This window comes from Palaemon carinicauda, chromosome 28, assembly GCF_036898095.1.
Source record: "Palaemon carinicauda isolate YSFRI2023 chromosome 28, ASM3689809v2, whole genome shotgun sequence".
NCBI classification, from domain to species: domain Eukaryota; kingdom Metazoa; phylum Arthropoda; class Malacostraca; order Decapoda; family Palaemonidae; genus Palaemon; species Palaemon carinicauda.
Window position 1 is genome coordinate 70,190,247 of NC_090752.1, and position 18,246 is coordinate 70,208,492.

The following is an 18,246-nucleotide window of genomic DNA, read 5'->3' on the forward strand; positions in this document are numbered from 1 at the left end:
TGCCCTATCTCTTTCTATCACTGGCTACCCACCACCTCTAAAGTAGGTAATAGGTTGGCCAGGGCACCAGCCACCCATTGAGATACTACCGCTAGGCTAGAGAGTCATTGGGTCCTTTGACTGGCCAGACAGTACTATATTGGATCTTTCTCTCTGGTTACAGTTCACTTTCCCTTTGCCTACACATACACCAAATAGTCTGGCATATTCTTTCCAAAATCTCTTCTGTCCTCATACATCTGACAACACTAAGATTACCAAAGAATTCTTCTTCACCCAAGGAGTTAACTACTGCACTGTAATTGTTCAGTGGCTACTTTCCTCTTGGTAAGGGTAGAAGAGACACTTTAGCTATTGTAAGCAGCTCTTCTAGGAGAAGGACAATCCAAAATCAAACCATTGTTCTCTAGTCTTGGGTAGTGCCATAGCCTTTGTACCATGTACCATAGTCTTCCACAGTCTGGGGTTAGAGTTTTCATGCTTGAGGGTACACTCGGGTACAATATTCAATCTAATTTCTCTTCCTCTTGTTTTGTTAGTTTTTATAGTTGATATAAGATAGTTATTTTTATGTTACAGTTCTCAAGATATTTTAATTTTCCTTGATTCCTTTCCTCACTGGTTTATTTTCAGTGTTGTGCCCCCTAGGCTTAAAGCATTCCGCTGTTCCAACTAGAGTTGTAGCTTAGCAAGTAATAATAATAATAGTAATCAGCAATATGAACTTTAGTTAATAATGCTTTAAAAGATAATTAAACCTGGCTTTCTTGCTATAATTGCTTGAAAGGCTATTTGTGATACATGAACATGTCTAGGATGAAGACTGTCTTTTGTTTGAGGCTTAAGGTTAAGAAGTACAGCTCTCTCTCTCTCTCTCTCTCTCTCTCTCTCTCTCTCTCTCTCTCTCTCTCTCTCTCTCTCTCTGAGGCTTAAGGTTAAGAAGTACAGTCTCTCTCTCTCTCTCTCTCTCTCTCTCTCTCTCTCTCTCTCTCTCTCTCTCTCTCTCTCTCTCTCTCTCTCTCTCTCTCTCTCTCTCTCGCGTGTGTGTGTGTGATGGCTGACCAGACAAAACATGGTGGTATGGGTCTGTGAACTGCGGGAAGAAATAAAATTGTTTTGAATTGCAGCAACAAAGTGCTGTTTGCTTTCAGCAAGAAAGGATTTGAAGCCCAAATTGCCTACTTGCTAATATTTTTTTTACCTAAATACACTAAATAAGAAATTGCATAGATAAAAGAGCAACATGATTTTGCACATCTATGCCATCAGGCTTTCAAGGCAAAGCTCCAACTTTTGGGGGACACAAATGAGAAAATTAAATACTGTATTCTTTCAGCATTTGAGTCAATTACTTGGTGAGAACCCATTGAAGGAGGAATTCATGAATCACCTTGAGCATTTGGGGGATGACATGTAACAATATTTCCCTGGTACTGACACTGAAGACATTTCAATGAGGCTGAAAAAGAAGCCATTTATATATCAGGTGGATGATGTCCCTGAGTGCATGCAATATGAGTTCATAGTGCTCAAACATGAGTCTTCTGCCAAGAATGAGTTTTGTGCACAAGATCTTGAAGGGATTTGAGTTAATGTGTGAAGAGCGTACCCACAACTGAATACTGTACCAACATATTGAAAAATCTCATTCTGTTATCCAGAACTTGATCTTTGTGAGTCTGGAATTTCCACTTTACTCACAATCAATGCCAAAGCACGAAACCTATTTGAGGTTGAATGTGACATGCTTGAACCCAGATATTGATTTATTGATACACACGAAGGAATTTCAACCTCCTCACTAATCTAATTCTGAAGTAGAATAGTAAACAAAAGTCCTTTTACTTTACTATGTTTACCATTATATTTTTTTTGTTAGGTAAATAGTGATTGTGTATCAACTGCTATTGGCCCTGTTCACATGAAGGGGGATATCTAGATAATTGAACTGGTTGGAGGGGGAAATGACGGAGAAATGGTTGGGAACCACTTGTAGGTTGTGGTCTTTTCCCATGATGATTTGCATTGGATCCTTTTACTTAGTACAAAGTAAGCATTATTTTGACCTCCTTGTTATGTTCTTTTTCTTTCATTGTCTTTCTTTAAGTTTGGATACTGTGCATATCTTGTTAGTAATCCTCACTATTTTTATTAAAGAATATATATTTTTTTCAATATTTAAATTTGAAATTTAACATTTTCCTTAGATTTTATGTAGGAAAGCATATATTGTAAATATTTTTTTACAATAAGATAAATATAAAAAGGGCTGTCAGGTCCTGTTTTAACTGTCTGTACCCTTATAAGTTTCAAGTTTTATTTTCATGTATTATTGCTGTCAGGTGTTTCTGCTGAGTGCACTATTGTGTTATTCTATGATACTCTTTTTGTATTAGTCTCTTAATGTTAGTCAAATATTTATTGAGGCAAGATCTTCATAGGAACAGAGAATAGTCTTACAATTTTTGCCATTTCCCTTAGTTAATTGCAAATTTTTAGTAGATGGCATATTTACTGTTGTGATTTTTATAATGCATTGGGACTGTTATATAGAAATGTTTCTTGACATTATATGCAAGTAATGGCTCTTGATTCCTATAGAAATCATGCCTTTGGCAACTATTACTTTGCTCTTGATCTTGCCAACTTTTTTGTGATTTTTTATGTTTATAATTTTGTTGCCTTTTATTTTACTTTCAGATTATGTTCATTGCGTTTTTTCTATTGTTGTTGTTGAGGTAAGTGTTCCTCCTGAGAGGATTTGTGCAAGACATTCATCTTGGCAAGTGAGTTAGCAAATGAAATTAGTGTGCTTGGAAGCGTCTGGTGTGCGTGAGCAGCCATAAAGAGTAAACATTTTGATATGCTAAAACATAGAAAAAAAAAATTATCTTATTCAGGCTTAACCTGAAGTAGGGTATCCGTGAATATATAATTTGGAATGTTTGATGATCTTAATTACTGTACCTTTGTGTATTTAAGTGTTATCAAACAAATAACAGTACAGTACTATTGCAAAATCACTGGATTGTGATTTGTTTTAATACTGTTTCTATTGTTACTGTTTTCTTAAGTCATCACTACCTTTTATTGGCTAGCATAAGGAAATCTGTCATTCTGTCTGTTTAATGTTCAGTTTGCCATCTAGGCCTCTTGTCTGAGTCACACAGTTTTTAAACAAACGCCTGCACCACTTTGCCTTCTTTTGATTTTTGAAAATATGGTGGAAAGCATTCTCCACTCCTATAATGTTGTTTTGTTTCAGCACTTAGGACTATCGTTTTCTAATCTTGTAGTTAGCAATATCTTCCTTTATCTATTTTTTTTACTGTTTACTACATTTTAATGGTTATTGTCTAAGAATTACCGGCATCAATTACTACTACTGTTACTACCACTGTTCATTATTACCACTGCAGTCAAACCTTGATTAAATTAGCATTTGCCTCTGGGAAGGAATATCTGTTCCTTGATGTCTACTGCCTATGTGCATTGCTCAACAAACTTTAAAAGAAATTGTATGAATTACATGAGAGATACAAGAACTTGCCTGTTTGTTGATGTGGATTCACTTCTGTGGCTAGTTCTAAAGTGCTGGGTGTGATGAATGATGATATTCATATTTCTATGGCTAATATGAAGTACCTCAAAGTTATATGAATATTGATATTCATGGTTTTCATAGTGTTGTGTTAGTTTAAAAGTCAAACGGGGATATGATGTCACCCACAATTTATAGGGAAAATGTCTGATGACACACTCCTGTAGATATAAGAGTGGCTGAGATAAGGGACTTTTTAAAATTAATAAAAAAAGTAATTAAGCAGTAGATATTTTTTGTGTTTGTTTTATGTATCTTGGTGTTATTAGTTGTTGGTTACCTTGTGTATTTTCATAAGTGTACAGTAACATTTTTGTTATTTGATGTTTGATGTTTAAAGGCAAACCTCAAATTTGCAATAGACAATTAGCAGTTCTTGTTATATCTCAATAAGCTTGAAGTTCCAGGAGGGTTATAGTCATTTCTGTTTCTTTACTCTCCTGTCTGTTGTGTTTAGGTCTTTGGTAGTTTTAAGTATGATTTTTTTTAAAGTATTCAATCCTAACTTCAATTTTATTCAAAATGTCCCCAAGATAGGGATTATTTAAATGTCTGAACACTTGTGCCCAGTTTTTGTCATGGTTTTGAGGTAGATAATGGTATCTTTGAGTTCTCTTGCAGCACTTTGGTTTGTGTGCAGGTTGTAAATGATTTTATAATTATTACTTTATTCGTATTGCACGTGGTTCATCAGATTTTCCAAAATAGTACTTTTAAGATGATGCATATTTTGATGACTTTATTATAAATCTTAGGTTATAGTCTAGAAAATTAGTATCTTATTCATTTATGCTGTTTTAAAGGGAGACCAGTAATGTTTTAGGTAACCTACTCTTACAAGAAGTGTTATCCAAGTTTATAATTTTTATTTATATGCTGAATTTATTTTGGCAGTTGATGTCGACATAACATTAGTGCAAGTGTTTGTATGGCCCCTTATAGTTTTTTTATAGCTTTGTGAGGTTTAATTGTACCATGCTATAGGTAACAGGAGAATGCCAACTAAGCTTTGAAAAGTTGTGTGAAATGGCTGGTTATCTTTTGTGCGTTGTCATGTACAATGTTTTAGTTACTAACCATATTTTTAAGGAAATTCTTCATGTATTTTCAAGGTTTATTTTTTTTTTTTGTAATGTAAATATTGATTTTTAAAAATGATAAACTACGTTTATCGGCTGTTGAAATTAAGATAAATACCCTAATAGCTGAATGAGGTTTGACTGTAATATTATTTAGTCTATTTGATAAATTAGCTAATGGAAAAGGAAGAAATTGTTGAAGGTTTAAAGTCTTGATACTATTGAATTCTCCATGTGATATCAGGAATTATGGCTATTTGTCAATGGTAATTTATAATTGCAATGGTAGAGAATTCCCTAGAATCAGACTTTAAACAGAATTTTTTAAACTCATTAATTTTCTATTACAGTATAGCTGATTCTTTAAAGTTGCTTCCCAGGTCTACTTCACTGAAAAGCTCCAAAGAAAGGTCAAATGATAATTCTTAGATAATTATATGCTGTATAAACTTCATATTTCAGGTTTAGTACAATGGTGATTGTTTGCAAATTAAATCAACTCTTGTGATATTACCTGATACATGTAATATTTCCTGTACTGTATTTTGTTTATGACTGGCCTAAGTTCTTTTTTAAATCAATTGACTTATAGCAAGTGCTAACTTGAATTTGTTGTTGATAGATTACAAAACCATAAATTTTTCCAAATATGAAGAAAATTTATAGCATGGCTTTTTAGTTACAATTATCTTCAAGAAATGTAAGATTGACTATAAAAAGTTATGAATAATCTCCTGGTGAAGCAAGTTGTAAATTAGGAAAAAAAAAAGTGGAATAAAATGATAAATTTACCCTGGGATACATCATACTCAGTCTTGGAATGACATGCTTTTTTCTAAGTATTTTATTTGAGAAAAGGAAAGTACTTGCATTAATATGTGTACAAAATATTTTATTGTTATTTTCCTGCAGTGCTAATACGAGCCTTTATCCACACAGCAATCAAGTAGTCCGGTGGATAGCAGTCAAGATCCTGGTCCTCAGATAGATCCCAATCCATTGCCTTTACCTCCTGTACCTCATGAGGTCATGAGAACTGCATCAGAACGTCATCAGAAGGGTCTCATGTGTCCATGGGTATATCAAGTTCTCACACAGGTAAATATCTTAATTTTGATTTTTAATTGCAGAGCTTTGATATCAGTTGGGATTTTTTTTTATTGTTGAATTGTTTACTCTCTTGAATTTCAATATTGATTCTGGGTCAAGTGTGTTTTATGGTCATAAATTACCCTTTTTTTAAAGATGTTGAGGTTACATCTCATTTTATGTTTACTGGGAGGAACGTAGAGAGTAGAGGTCCCCTTTTTGTTTTGTTTCATTTGTTGATGTCGGCTACCCCCCAAAATTGGGGGAAGTGCCTTGTTATATGTATGTATGTATGTATAGGTATGCCTAAGCCCATCAGTTATTAGAATAATATAATTTCTTGAAATGCTGTCAGAAAGAGTAATACAGTAATAAAAAAGGGGGTTTCGTTATTTTTTTACAGAAAAGTAGAAATATATGACATTGTAGTTGTCTAGATAATCATATTAAATGAATCATGAAAATACACAAGGCCAAAAAGGGGTAAACCAAAAAAAATTTCAAGTGTGTATATGAGACATTCTAAAACCTGCAGAACAATTACACAATATTTCTTGAAGGAATTGACATGATGTAGTTAATTACTTGAAGCAGGGCACATAAACTGAATAACTTTTGTGTATGAAGTATATAATGTCATCGATTCTGTTTTAGAATTCAAGTATGTGATGGTAACATTCTTCAGGAAAGATGAGACAGCTAGCAATAGCTTGGAATAATTCAAGAGTAACTTTTAAGTTGTTATTGTTTGCAAAAAATGTTTGTGGCCACAACAATGAACATTGTTGTTATTGAACATATTTAAGAAAATTAGAAGACAAAGTATGTCATTTTGAGTAAAATTCTCATTTTGCCAAGAGGTTTAGTTGTGTATTTTTAATGTCCTAAAATATTTATGAATATCAAGAGACAGCATGTCATTGAGTAAAATTCCTGTTTTTGCAAGAGGTTTAATTGATATTTTTTTATCTAATGTCCTAAAATATATGTGAATATTAGACGAGACAAAGTACTGTATGTCATTTTGAGGAAAATTCTTGTTTTTACTAGAGGTCTAGTTAAGTTTTGTTTAATGTCCTCCTATTAAACTTACGGACACTTGTGCTTTTACCAGGGTGAAGTTAAATTTGGTGTTTGTATGGAAGACGAAAGTGTAAGAGAACTTCCCAACGCAGTCCTATTCTTCAGAGCTGTCCGTCAGTTTGTGTATGCTATATTATTTAATCTTCACCACCACACATTCATGGCTCGGAAGGCTAAGGAAGAAGGACAAAGTGAGTAAAATGTGTTGGGTGTACTTTTCAAGTACTGTGTAGGTCCAGTTTTGTCACACAGTGTTAATTCCCGTTTGGGGTCTTAAGCACTTATTTGATTTGATTTCTGCATTGTAACCTATATTTAAAACAGTGGTTTTGGACCATAGGTCTGAAGTTTCAGTAAGACTAGCATTACCAGTTGTCTTAGTTATAGGCTATGGTATGATTAAACAAAAATAGAATTATAGTAATAAAATATATTTTTGTACTCGCCTGATATTCATATTGGTTCTTTTCTGGAAGCTCGGATTATTGACATTTGTACCTAAAATTTAGAAAACTTATTGTTGTCTTTCCTTTCAATACACATGCCTTTAGTAAAGTAATGACACACTTGTGGTGTGAGGTCAACTTTTTTTTGCCTTTATATTTTGTCTTGGTTTGTCAAATCTTTCAGAGTGTGAGAAAGGGAGAGCAAGTGAGAGAGATAGAGGTAGTTCATGTAATGATTGTTTGTTCCAACACGGAGTACTTACCTCGAACTACTTTCTTAGGAGTATCTGGGATCTCCTCCCAACCGACCAGAATTTCGTGTAGTTTACCCTACTCCCGTTTTCTATGCGGGGTAACCTCTGGCAGAGTGGTACGAGCCATGAGGTGACCCGGGTTCAGAGAGCATGCTTGCTCAGGCCTTGAGCTCCAGTAAGTTTTCTGGTCGCGTCGCGATAACATCTCGACGCTCTCTCATTACCCAGTGCGACCCCTTGTGTCCCCGACCCTCTTTGTGTGTCACGCAGTCCCCACGTGGTCCCATTGTGTTCATTCCATACCCTTTCCTACCTTTTCCCTCTGTGTTCGTCGTGTAAGGGCAGCTTATGTTCTAATACAGCCACGTGTCCCGAGTGCGAGTCCTGGAACGAGGTGCAGTGGGTGCGCTACGGCACCAAGAAGAAGAAGGCGTCCAAGAGGTCACCTAGGAAGCCGAGCCTCTCCTCGCCGCTTGCTTCTCCCGATGCCTCGTCCGATAGAGGTTCTCAGCCACTTTCCCCTACCCAGAGTAGGGGACGAGGTAAGTCACTTGCGGGGAAGAGGCCCATTGCTCTTCCCCAGGAGTCTAAGATTTCTGGTAGTGGGGATATTTGTCGGTCCAGGCAAGTGGGGGCCCTGAGGGAGGGATGGGAGTGTGTTCGGAGGACGGAGTCCTGGTGCCAGCGGGGCCCGTCTCTTCCGATGATCCTATGTGGGGGAAGGTTGCTGCAGCCTCTTCCCCCGCTTCATGGGCCTGTATTTCAGGTACGTCTGCAGCCGGGGGAGACGCCGAGAAGGAGTACTCACCATCATCGGATCCCCTCCCATGGGCGACGCCGAGAACGCCCTTCAGGTCGCCCATGAGACTGGAGGAGGAGTTCGAGGCGTGGTTCCCCAACAAGAAGTTACCGCGCTATCCCCCAGTGCCTTCAGCAATGCTCCCTCCCGTTTTCCTGGAGCCTTCGTCATCTCCGGACCGACACGAGGAACCACCAGTGACGCGGGACGACTCGGACCCTTCGGTGCGGTCCTACAAATCTTCGGGCTCCTCTTTCGAGTCATACTCTTTCTCCTCGGAGGATGGAACGCCGAAGTACTTGTAGAGGAGGCGAGAGAGGTCCCACAGAAGGAGGTCCCGTTCCCGTTCCAGATCTCGCCACGCCAGGAGCCATGCTAGATCCCCCAGAAGGAGGCACCGAAGAAGCCGTTCCCTTGGGGAGGAATGGGTGCGTGTCGCCATCCCACGCAGCCACCTCCTGGGAGCTTCAGCAGTTCCGAGTACCTCTGACGGGCTCCCAAGGGCTCGTTCTCCCACTCCGAAGTACGTCCCCTACAGCAGGTCCGAACTTCGGAGGGAATCCTCACTTTAGGCTCCGGCAGACAGGCATAAGTCCGCGAAGGTTCCGACTCCATCCACCCAGCGGAGGGAGTCACCCCTTCGGTCTGGCAGCCGTGTCCCAGCCTTCAAGACTTCGTCAAGCCGGCCTGAACGTGAAAGATAACCAGTAGCCACGAAGAAGCCCACAGCAGCTTGGTCCTCCGTGGGGAGAGACTAGTCCAGGACGGAGGCCTCCGTCCCAGCGGTGATGCCCGTCCTCCATCCAGAACCGCCGAAGTCGTACCACGACAAAAGGATGCCTCCACCCCAAGCGGGACGGATCGTAGGTGCACCTTCTCAGGCAGAGGAGCATCCGACGGAAGGCCTAGGAGATAGCGCGGAAGGCTCCGAGGACGAGGCCTCCGCATACAGAAAAGTACTAGCCCTCATCAGCCGCCACCACAGGCTAGACAAACCAAAGCCCGCGACGGATGAGGACGGGCTCTCGGGCCTCAGTAGGTTGGTAGATACCCCCGTGCAGCAGAGGCCCTCACTGGCTGGCTCCCTAGAGCTCCTTCTCCATCCTCAAGGTATGTCTCCTCCAGCAGACCCGATCATCGATGGAAGTCATCGCACCAGGTCTCGGTCGACAGGCATAAGCCCGCGAAGGTTCCGACCTCACCCGCCCAGCGGAGAGAGTCGCCCCTTCGGACTGGCAGCCTTGTCCCGGCCTCCGGTTCTTCGATGGCCCGTCCTGAACGAAGGAACCAACCAGCCAGCACGGGGAAGCCTGCAGCTCCATGGATCTCCACAGGAGCTCCATCCGTCCAGCGGAGGCAGCCGCTGGCTCGACCCGGCAGCATGGCATCCATGCCCGGTACCACGACAGCTCCATTCAGGCTTCGTGGTCAACCGCTGGTATGCCAGGGTACTCACACCCCACGGATTCCCCGGGAGGAGATAGACCCATGACAGCTACCTCCGTCCCGGTGGCTCCATCCGTGATGGAGCCAGCCGCTCCATCGTGCCGGCCAGCCCCATCCAAGCATCGGAGGCGGCCGCTGACACACCCATGACGGCTACCTCCGTTCCGGCGGCTCCATTCATGATGGAGCCAGCCGCACCATCGTCCCGGCCAGCCCCATCCAAGCATCGGAGGCGGTCGCTGACATGGCAGGGTACTTACACCCCACGGATTTCCCCGGGAGGGGGTAGACCCATGACGGCTACCCCCGTCCCGACAGCTCCATCCGTGACAGAGGCAAAGTGGCTTTCCCCCCTAGCGGGTCGAACAGGGCTCTTGCCGCTCCAGTACCTGCCTCAGTGGCCGCTGGAGAGGCCCCCCGCATCTTTTCCCAGTGTCTCTTTAGCTCCGTCCGCCCGTCGGATGTAGACGTTGGCACACGTAATCTTTACCTCGCCTTGCCCCGCCGTAGAGGAGCTTCGACTCCACAGTTAGCCTTCAGACCGTCCTACTCGGGCTCCAGGAGAGGGCATTCAGGCCGCGCCTCTCGAAGGAGGTAGGAGGGGAGGCCCCCTACTCTGGCCGACACCTCAGGTGGGGGGATGCCTCAAACAATCTTGGCAAGCATGGCGGGACCACGGAGCGGATCCGTGGACCGTAGCAGTACTAAAGGAAGGGTACAGGTTCCCCTTCCTAGCGGACCCCCCCCACCTCTGATCCCAGATCAACAGGCGGAGTGGTTGGCACCCAAGGACGCCTTGAGAGTAGCAGCATTGCAGGAAGAAGTCTCGGCAATGCTGGCAAAAGGGGCAGTAGAACCAGTCAAGAACCCGGGTCCAGTGTTCTACAGCAGGCTCTTCCTGGTGGAGAAGGCGACAGGGGTCTGGAGACCGGTCATAGACCTCTCAGCCCTCAACAAATTCGTGTGCAAGACCGACTTCAAGATGGACACTCCAATGTCGGTCCTAGCAGCCTTGAAGGAGGAGGACTTCATGATGTCCATAGACCTCAAAGACACCTACTTCCAGATCCCTGTCCATCCCTCCAGCAGGAAGTACCTAAGGGTAAAATGGGGTACCCAAACTTTGCAGTTAAAAACCCTCTGCTTCGGACTGTCGACAGCCCCTCAGATCTTCACGAGGGTCTTCGCAACAGTTTCAGCCTGGGCACACGAACAGGGCATCCGCCTGATTCGGTACCTAGACGACTGGTTGTTGCTTTCAGCCTCAGAGGAAGTGCTGAGGGAACAAGGCGCGAAGCTCCTGCAGTTCTGCAACGTCTTGAGTATCATCATCAACCTGGAGAAGTCCCAGCTGATACCTTCCACCAGGATGACCTACCTAGGGATGGTCCTAGACTCCCGGTTAGCGAGAGCCTTCCTCTCCGCGGAGAGACTGGACGACCTAGAACAGATACTCCGGCCCTTCCTGTCGGGCCAGCCCAGGAGAGCCAAGGACTGGCAAAGACTGATAGGACTCCCCGCACAAGATAGTCTCGGTGTCCCCGGAGACGAAGGAAGTCCTGGAGTGGTGGCACGTCAGAACGAACACCCTCAAGGGAATGCCCTTCGAAGCCGACCCTCCGGAGATGCTCCTGTTCACGGACGCATCCAAGGAGGGCTGGGGTGCCCATCTTCTCGACAAAACGGCAAAAGGTAAATGGGAAGTCGAGGAGACGAACCTGCACATAAATGTGCTGGAGATGATAGCCATACAAAGGGCGTGCCTAGAGTTCGTCCATCTACTCCGGGGAAACGCCGTGGCTCTGATGTTCGACAACGCCACGGTCGTGGCCTACGTGAAAAAGCAAGGAGGATTGAAGTTGAAGGAACTGTGCAGTCTCACGGAGTTCTTAGAATGGGCCGAAGTGGAACAAATCAATATTTCAGCCTGGTTCATTCTGGGGAAGAGGAACGTCCTGGCCAACAGCCTCAGCAGGATGGGTCAAGTGGTAGGGCCCGAGTGGTCCCTACACCCAGAAGTGGCCAAAACCCTCATCCTGAAGTGGGGCTCACCGGTGATAGACCTCTTCGCCACGAGACTAAACGCACAGTTCCCCATGTTTGGTTCTACTGTGCCAGATCCAGCAGCAGCGTTCGAGAACGCCTTCCAACACCCTTGGGACAACCTCGGCGTTTACGCCTTCCTTCCCTTCGGGATGCTCAGACAGGTCCTCAACAGGGTGAGACAGGCGGCCAACCTGTGGATGACTTTAGTAGCGCCTTGGTGGCCGGAGAGAGAGTGGTTCGCGAATCTAAAGGAACTGGCACGCCTTCCACCTTGGCCACTTCCAGACAGACCAGATCTTCTCTGGCAGCCTCACTTCCTAAGGTCCCACGAAAACCCTTGGTCCCTCCGCCTTCATGCGTGGAGGTTATTGAGCGTCTCCTGAGAAAGGAAGGACATTCGTCGAGGACGGCATCGAGGATGTCAGGGTACCTGAGACGTTCGTCAGTCGCGGTGTACCAGGCGAAGTGGGCTACCTTTACTAAGGGGTGCTCCTTGAAGGACATCAGGCCGTTAGGAGCCTCCATTCACGAGATAGCAGACTTCCTGGCCTATCTCAGGGACGAAGTGGGCACGTCCATCCCAGCCATTAAAGGAGTCCGGGCAGCGCTGGGCCAAGTCTTCCTCCTGAAGGGCATTGACCTAGGTGCCTCAGGCATATCTCGATGTCATCAAGAGCTTCGAGCAGTCGTGTTCCCCCCAAGCCGTTAGAGTGCCCCAGTGGGATGTGGCTAGGGTACTGAAGATGCTTTCGGAACCTCCATTCGAGCCTCTCAAAGACATTCTAGACAAGGAGCTGACCCTCAAGACAGTCTTTCTGTTAGCTCTGGCATCAGCGAAAAGAGTAGGTGAGATTCATGGTTGTCTTTCGAGATCTCACACTCGAAGGGCTGGCGAGAAGCTACCTTCAGATTCTTACCCTCCTTCGTAGCCAAGACTCAGAATCCGGCTGTTTGGGACCCCAAGTTTGAAGTGTTCTCAGTGCCAGCCATCCCGCGTTCTGACAACCCGAGGGACTTGCTTCTGTGTCCAGTCAGGGCAGTACGGAAGTACCTAGAGAGGTCGGCCAAACTTCGCCCCGAAACCAAGAGTCTGTTCGTCTCCTCAGAACTGATGAAGAAGCCAGTCTCCAAAAATACGATCTCCTTTTGGCTACGCCAGGTGATAATGTACGCATACAGCAGTGCAGGGGTCCCTCTTCCAGGAAGGGGTAGACCCCACGACATTAGAGGACTGAGTACTTCATTGGCCTTTGAAAGAAACATGGTAGTGGGCCAAATCCTGAAGGCCGGTACATGGTCTACACAGTCTACCTTTACGGCTCACTACTTAAAGGATTGTTTGAGGTGATCCTTGGACGGGTTCTCTCTCGGTCCCGCCATTTCCACGCTCCAAAAGATTTAAAGGTGTAGCCCCAGGGAAGCCGCGGGCGATAAGTCCAAGAGACACAGGTTCCTTCCTTACCCCTTTTTTCCCCTATTTGACCCTTAAATCCTTTAACTGCCATGAGATACACTGTCAGTGGAAGAATGCATCTCCAAGGATTTTTGCAGAGGTAGGTTACTTGAACACTAGAGAGTTTTTTGCGTAGTTTTTCCTATTTTCTCGTGTTTCCTTGGGGGTCAGCAGAACCTAGCCTCCTATCTAGGTTCCTTTTCTTTCCTCATCACGGTCTCTAGGTCCGGAAGGCAATTCCCACCTCCTAAGGTGTAAGTCTCCTTAGAAAGTAGTTCGAGGTAAGTACTCCGTGTTCGAACAAATCACAAATTTTAAGTAATTTGTATTTTTCCTAACAGTACTTACCTCGAACTACTTTCGGGTTTTGGCCCGCCCATCCTGCCCCAAGTGCCTTACAGGACTTCGTAGAAACCTATCTGTCAAAAACTTACTGGAGCTCGAGACCTGAGCAAAAATGCTCTCTGACCCCGGGTCACCTCATGGCGTGTATCACTCCGCCAGAGGTTACCCCGCATAGAAAATGGGAGTAGGGTAAACTACACAAAATTCTGGTCGGTTGGGAGGAGATCCCAGATACTCCTAAGAAAGTAGTTCGAGCTAAGTACTGTTAGGAAAAATACAAATTACTTAAAATTTGTGATTTTTTGTGAGTAAGGTTGTTGGAATAATTGAGGGATGTTTGTTTACATTTTTTTTTTTAGGTTACAATAGTAGCGAAGGTTTTTGAACGATTTCTTTTTTTTTTTTTCCGGACTACAGCACGAGCTGTAGGGATTGGGTCAGTCATATGAAGAGAATAAGAAGAAGTTTTGGAAAGAAGTGAAGAGAGTAAGGAAGGCTGGCTCAAGAATTGAAGAGACAGTGAAAGATGGAAATGGAAGGTTGTTAAAAGGAGAGGAGGCAAGTAAAAGGTGGGCGGAATATTTAGAAAGTTTACTGAATGTTGAGGAAATTAGGGAGGCAGATATAATTGCTGCTGCAGGTGTTGAGGTGCCAGTGATGGGAGATGAGAATGAGAGAGAGATTACAATAGATGGAGTGAGGAGAGCCCTAGATGAAACGAGAGTAGGAAAAGCATCTGGTATGGATGGTGTGAGAGCTGAGATGTTGAAGGGGGGGGGGGGTGTGAATGTACTTGAATGGTTGGTGAGATTGTTTAATATATGTTTTGTGTAGTCAATGGTACCAGTAGATTGGGTTTGTGCATGTATTGTACCACTATATAAGGGTAAGGGAGATGTGCATGAGTGTTGTAATTCAAGAGGTATTAGTTTGTTGAGTGTAGTTGGAAAAGTGTATGGTAGAGTAATGATTAATAGGATTAAGGATAAAACAGAGAATACAATCTTAGTACAGGGTGGTTTTAGAAGAGGTAGGGGTTGTATGAATCAGATTTTTACAGTTAGGCAGATATGCGAGAAATATTTAGCAAAAGGTAAGGAGGTGTATGTTGCGTTTATGGATCTGGAGAAAGCATATGATAGAGTTGATAGGGAAGCAATGTGGAATGTGATGAGGTTATATGGAGTTGGTGGAAGGTTATTGCAAGCAGTGAAAAGTTTCTACAAAGGTAGTAAAGCATGTGTTAGAATAGGAAATGAAGTGAGTGATTGGTTTCCGGTGAGAGTGGTGTTGAGACAGGGATGTGTGATATCGCCGTGGTTGTTTAACTTGTATGTTGATGGAGTGGTTAGAGGTGAATGCTCGAGTGCTTGGACGAGGATTAAAACTGGTAGACGAAAATGATCATGAATGGGAGGTAAATCAGTTGTTGTTTGCGGATGATACTGTACTGGTTGCAGACACAGAAGAGAAGCTTGACCGACTAGTGACAGAATTTGGAAGGGTGTGTGAGAGAAGGAAGTTGAGAGTTAATGTGGGTAAGAGTAAGGTTATGAGATGTACGAGAAGGGAAGGTGGTGCAAGGTTGAATGTCATGTTGAATGGAGAGTTACTTGAGGAGGTGGATCAGTTTAAGTACTTGGGGTCTGTTGTTGCAGCAAATGGTGGAGTGGAAGCAGATGTATATCAGAGTGTGAATGGAGGTTGCAAAGTGTTGGGGGCAGTTAAGGGAGTAGTAAAAAATAGAGGGTTGGGCATGAATGTAAAGAGAGTTCTAAATGAGAAAGTGATTGTACCAACTGTGATGTATGGATCGGAGTTGTGGGGAATGAAAGTGAAGGAGAGACAGAAATTGAATTTATTTGAGACGAAGTGTCTAAGGAGTATGGCTGGTGTATCTCGAGTAGATAGGGTTAGGAAAGAAGTGGTGAGGGTGAGAACGGATGTAAGAAATGAGTTAGCAGCTAGAGTGGATATGAATGTGTTGAGGTGGTTTGGCCATGTTGAGAGAATGGAAAATGGCTGTCTGCTAAAGAAGGTGATGAATGCAAGAGTTGATTGGAGAAGTACAAGAGGAAGGCCAAGGTTTGGGTGGATGGATGGAGTGAAGGAAGCTCTGGGTGATAGGAGGATAGATGTGAGAGAGGCTCTCTAAATAGGAATGAATGGCGAGCGATTGTGACGCAGATACGGTAGGCCCTGCTGCTTCCTCCGGTGCCTTAGATGACCGCGGAGGTAGCAGCATTAGGGGATTCAACATTATGAAGCTTCATCTGTGGTGGATATGGGGAGGGTGGGCTGTGGCACCCTAGCAGTACCAGCTGAACTCGGTTGAGTCCCTTGTCAGGCTTGGAGGAACGTAGAGAGTAGAGGTCCCCTTTTTGTTTTGTTTCATTTGTTGATGTCGGCGACCCCCCAAAATTGGGGGAAGTGCCTTGGTATATGTATGTATGTACAGCATGAGCTCTCAATATTATTTATGCTTTGATTTATTACTATTATTGGAATTATATTATTGTCAATTGCACTTCCTCCTTTCCCTTTCCGTCCTTTTCTGGTTTGGAAAGCAGCTATTCTGAATGGTGACATTGCTATTTAATTAGTAACAATTACATTTGTTTAACAGACTGCTCTTGGATAAGATGGATTTGATTGATAACAACTTTTGCTCTATAAGCAATTATGGATTCAGATTGTTCTTGGAGGCTGTTTATGCGGATCAGGACGACACAGCCCATCTAAAAAAGTATAGTTGACTGCTCAGTCAGCTTGACTGAAGTTACTGGGAGCTCACAAAACTTTGGCAGTGCAGTTTTATAGACTAATGGTCTAGTGTGGGTGTCTGGGCCTGTGTGGTCTTGTGTTTATGTATATATAAATTATTGTGGGGGCAATAAAAACAATTAGAATAGCGCCAACGTATCCCTGTGTGTCGTAAGAGGCGACTTAAAGGGACGAAACAAGGGGGCCTGGGAACCCCCTCTCCTGTATTATAATCCTGTTAGACATCAAAGAGGTGGAGCTGGGGGGAGAGTGACTGCTCCCCGCACTCTAGTTTTGGGGTGTTTGAATTTGCGTGAATGCAGTACGATATAGAGTAAGAGATGTGAGATTGGAAGTATATTTAGGAATAGAAGAATGGATATACTCTATTGGCTTTGTGTGAGACAAAGATAAAAGGGAAAGGCGAAGTGATGTTTGGTGAAATATCTGGTAGAGTGTCTGGGATTGAAAGAGGAAGAGCAAGAGAAGGTGTGGCCTTATTGCTGAGTGAATGGATGACAGGTAAAGTAGTGGAATGGAAGGAGATATCATCTAGGCATTCTAGGGTAATGTGGGTAAGGGTTATGTTGGGTAGGGAATGTTGGGCTTTTGTCAATGCGTATGGGCCAAGTTGTGAGAAAAGTGAAGAAGAGTGGAATGAATTAACTAGGCGTGTAAAAGGACTGGATAGAAGGAATTGTGTAGTTGTCATGGGTGACTTAAATGCTAGAGTGGGCTTTGGAGAGGTAGAAGGTGTCATTGGGAAGTATGGCGTACCAGGTTAAAATGAGATTGGTGAGAGACTGGTAGATATGTGTGTTGAGCAAGAGATGGTAATAAGTTCTAACTTTTTCAAAAAGAAAGATGAAAACAAGTATACATGGGTAAGAGCAGTAGAAAGAGTGTTTTTGGATTATGTGTTGATAACTAAAAGAATGTTTGGAAGATTGAAAGACGTGCACGTGTTTGGGGCTATGGCTAACGGTATGTCTGATAATTTTTTGGTGGAAGGAAAATTAGTTTTAGCAAAAGAGTTGGGGGAATAGAGTAGGTGAATGTAAAAGGGAGTTAGTGAGGGTTGAAGAGCTAATAAGACTGGGGGTAAAAAGTAAATATCAAGAAAGGTTAAAAATGGCATATGACGAAGTGAAAGTAAGAGAAACTGGTAATTTAGAGGAGGAGTGGAAGTTAGTAAAAGAAAATTTTGTTGGGATTGCAAGTGATGTGTGTGGCAAGAAGTTTGTTGGAGGCAGCATGAGGAAGGGCAGTGAATGGTGGAATGAAGGAGTGAAGGTAAAAGTGGAAGAGAAAAAGAGGGCTTTTGAAGAATGGCTGCAGAGTAATAGTGTAGAGAAGTATGAAAGATATAGAGAGAAAAATGTGGAAGTAAAGCGCAAGGAAAGTGAGGCAAAGAGGGCAGCTGACCTAAGGGATGGGGTCATTCATATAAAGAGAATAAGAAGTAGTTTTGGAAAGAAGTGAAGAGAGTAAGGAAGGCTGGTTCAAGAATTGAAGAGACAGTGAAAGATGGAAATGGAAGGTTGTTAAAAGGAGAGGAGACAAGGAAAAGGTGTACGGAATATTTAGAAAGTTTACTGAATGTTGAGGAAATTAGGGAGGCAGATATAATTGCTGCTGCAGGTGTTGAGGTGCCAGTGATGGGAGATGAGAATGAGAGAGAGATTACAAGAGAAGAAGTGAGGAGAGCGCTAGATGAAACGAGAGTAGGAAAAGCATCTGGTATGGATGGTGTGAGAGCTGAGATGTTGAAGGAATGGGGTGTGACTGTAATTGAATGGTTGGTGAGATTGTTTAATATGTGTTTTGTGTTGTCAATGGTAC

General features: G+C 43.4%; 1 protein-coding gene across 9 annotated transcripts in view; it reads left to right on the forward strand.

Annotated features, from left to right (window-relative positions):
• LOC137621653 (constitutive coactivator of PPAR-gamma-like protein 1 homolog) overlaps positions 1–18,246 on the forward strand; it is a 252,439-nt gene that overhangs the window by 156,791 nt on the left and 77,402 nt on the right. For all 9 annotated transcript variants that reach the window (XM_068352131.1, XM_068352133.1, XM_068352132.1 and 6 more), the window contains 2 exons: positions 5,620–5,778; positions 6,884–7,043. In XM_068352131.1, coding sequence (XP_068208232.1) covers positions 5,620–5,778; positions 6,884–7,043 — 319 coding nt within the window. The remainder of the gene's footprint in view (positions 1–5,619; positions 5,779–6,883; positions 7,044–18,246) is intronic.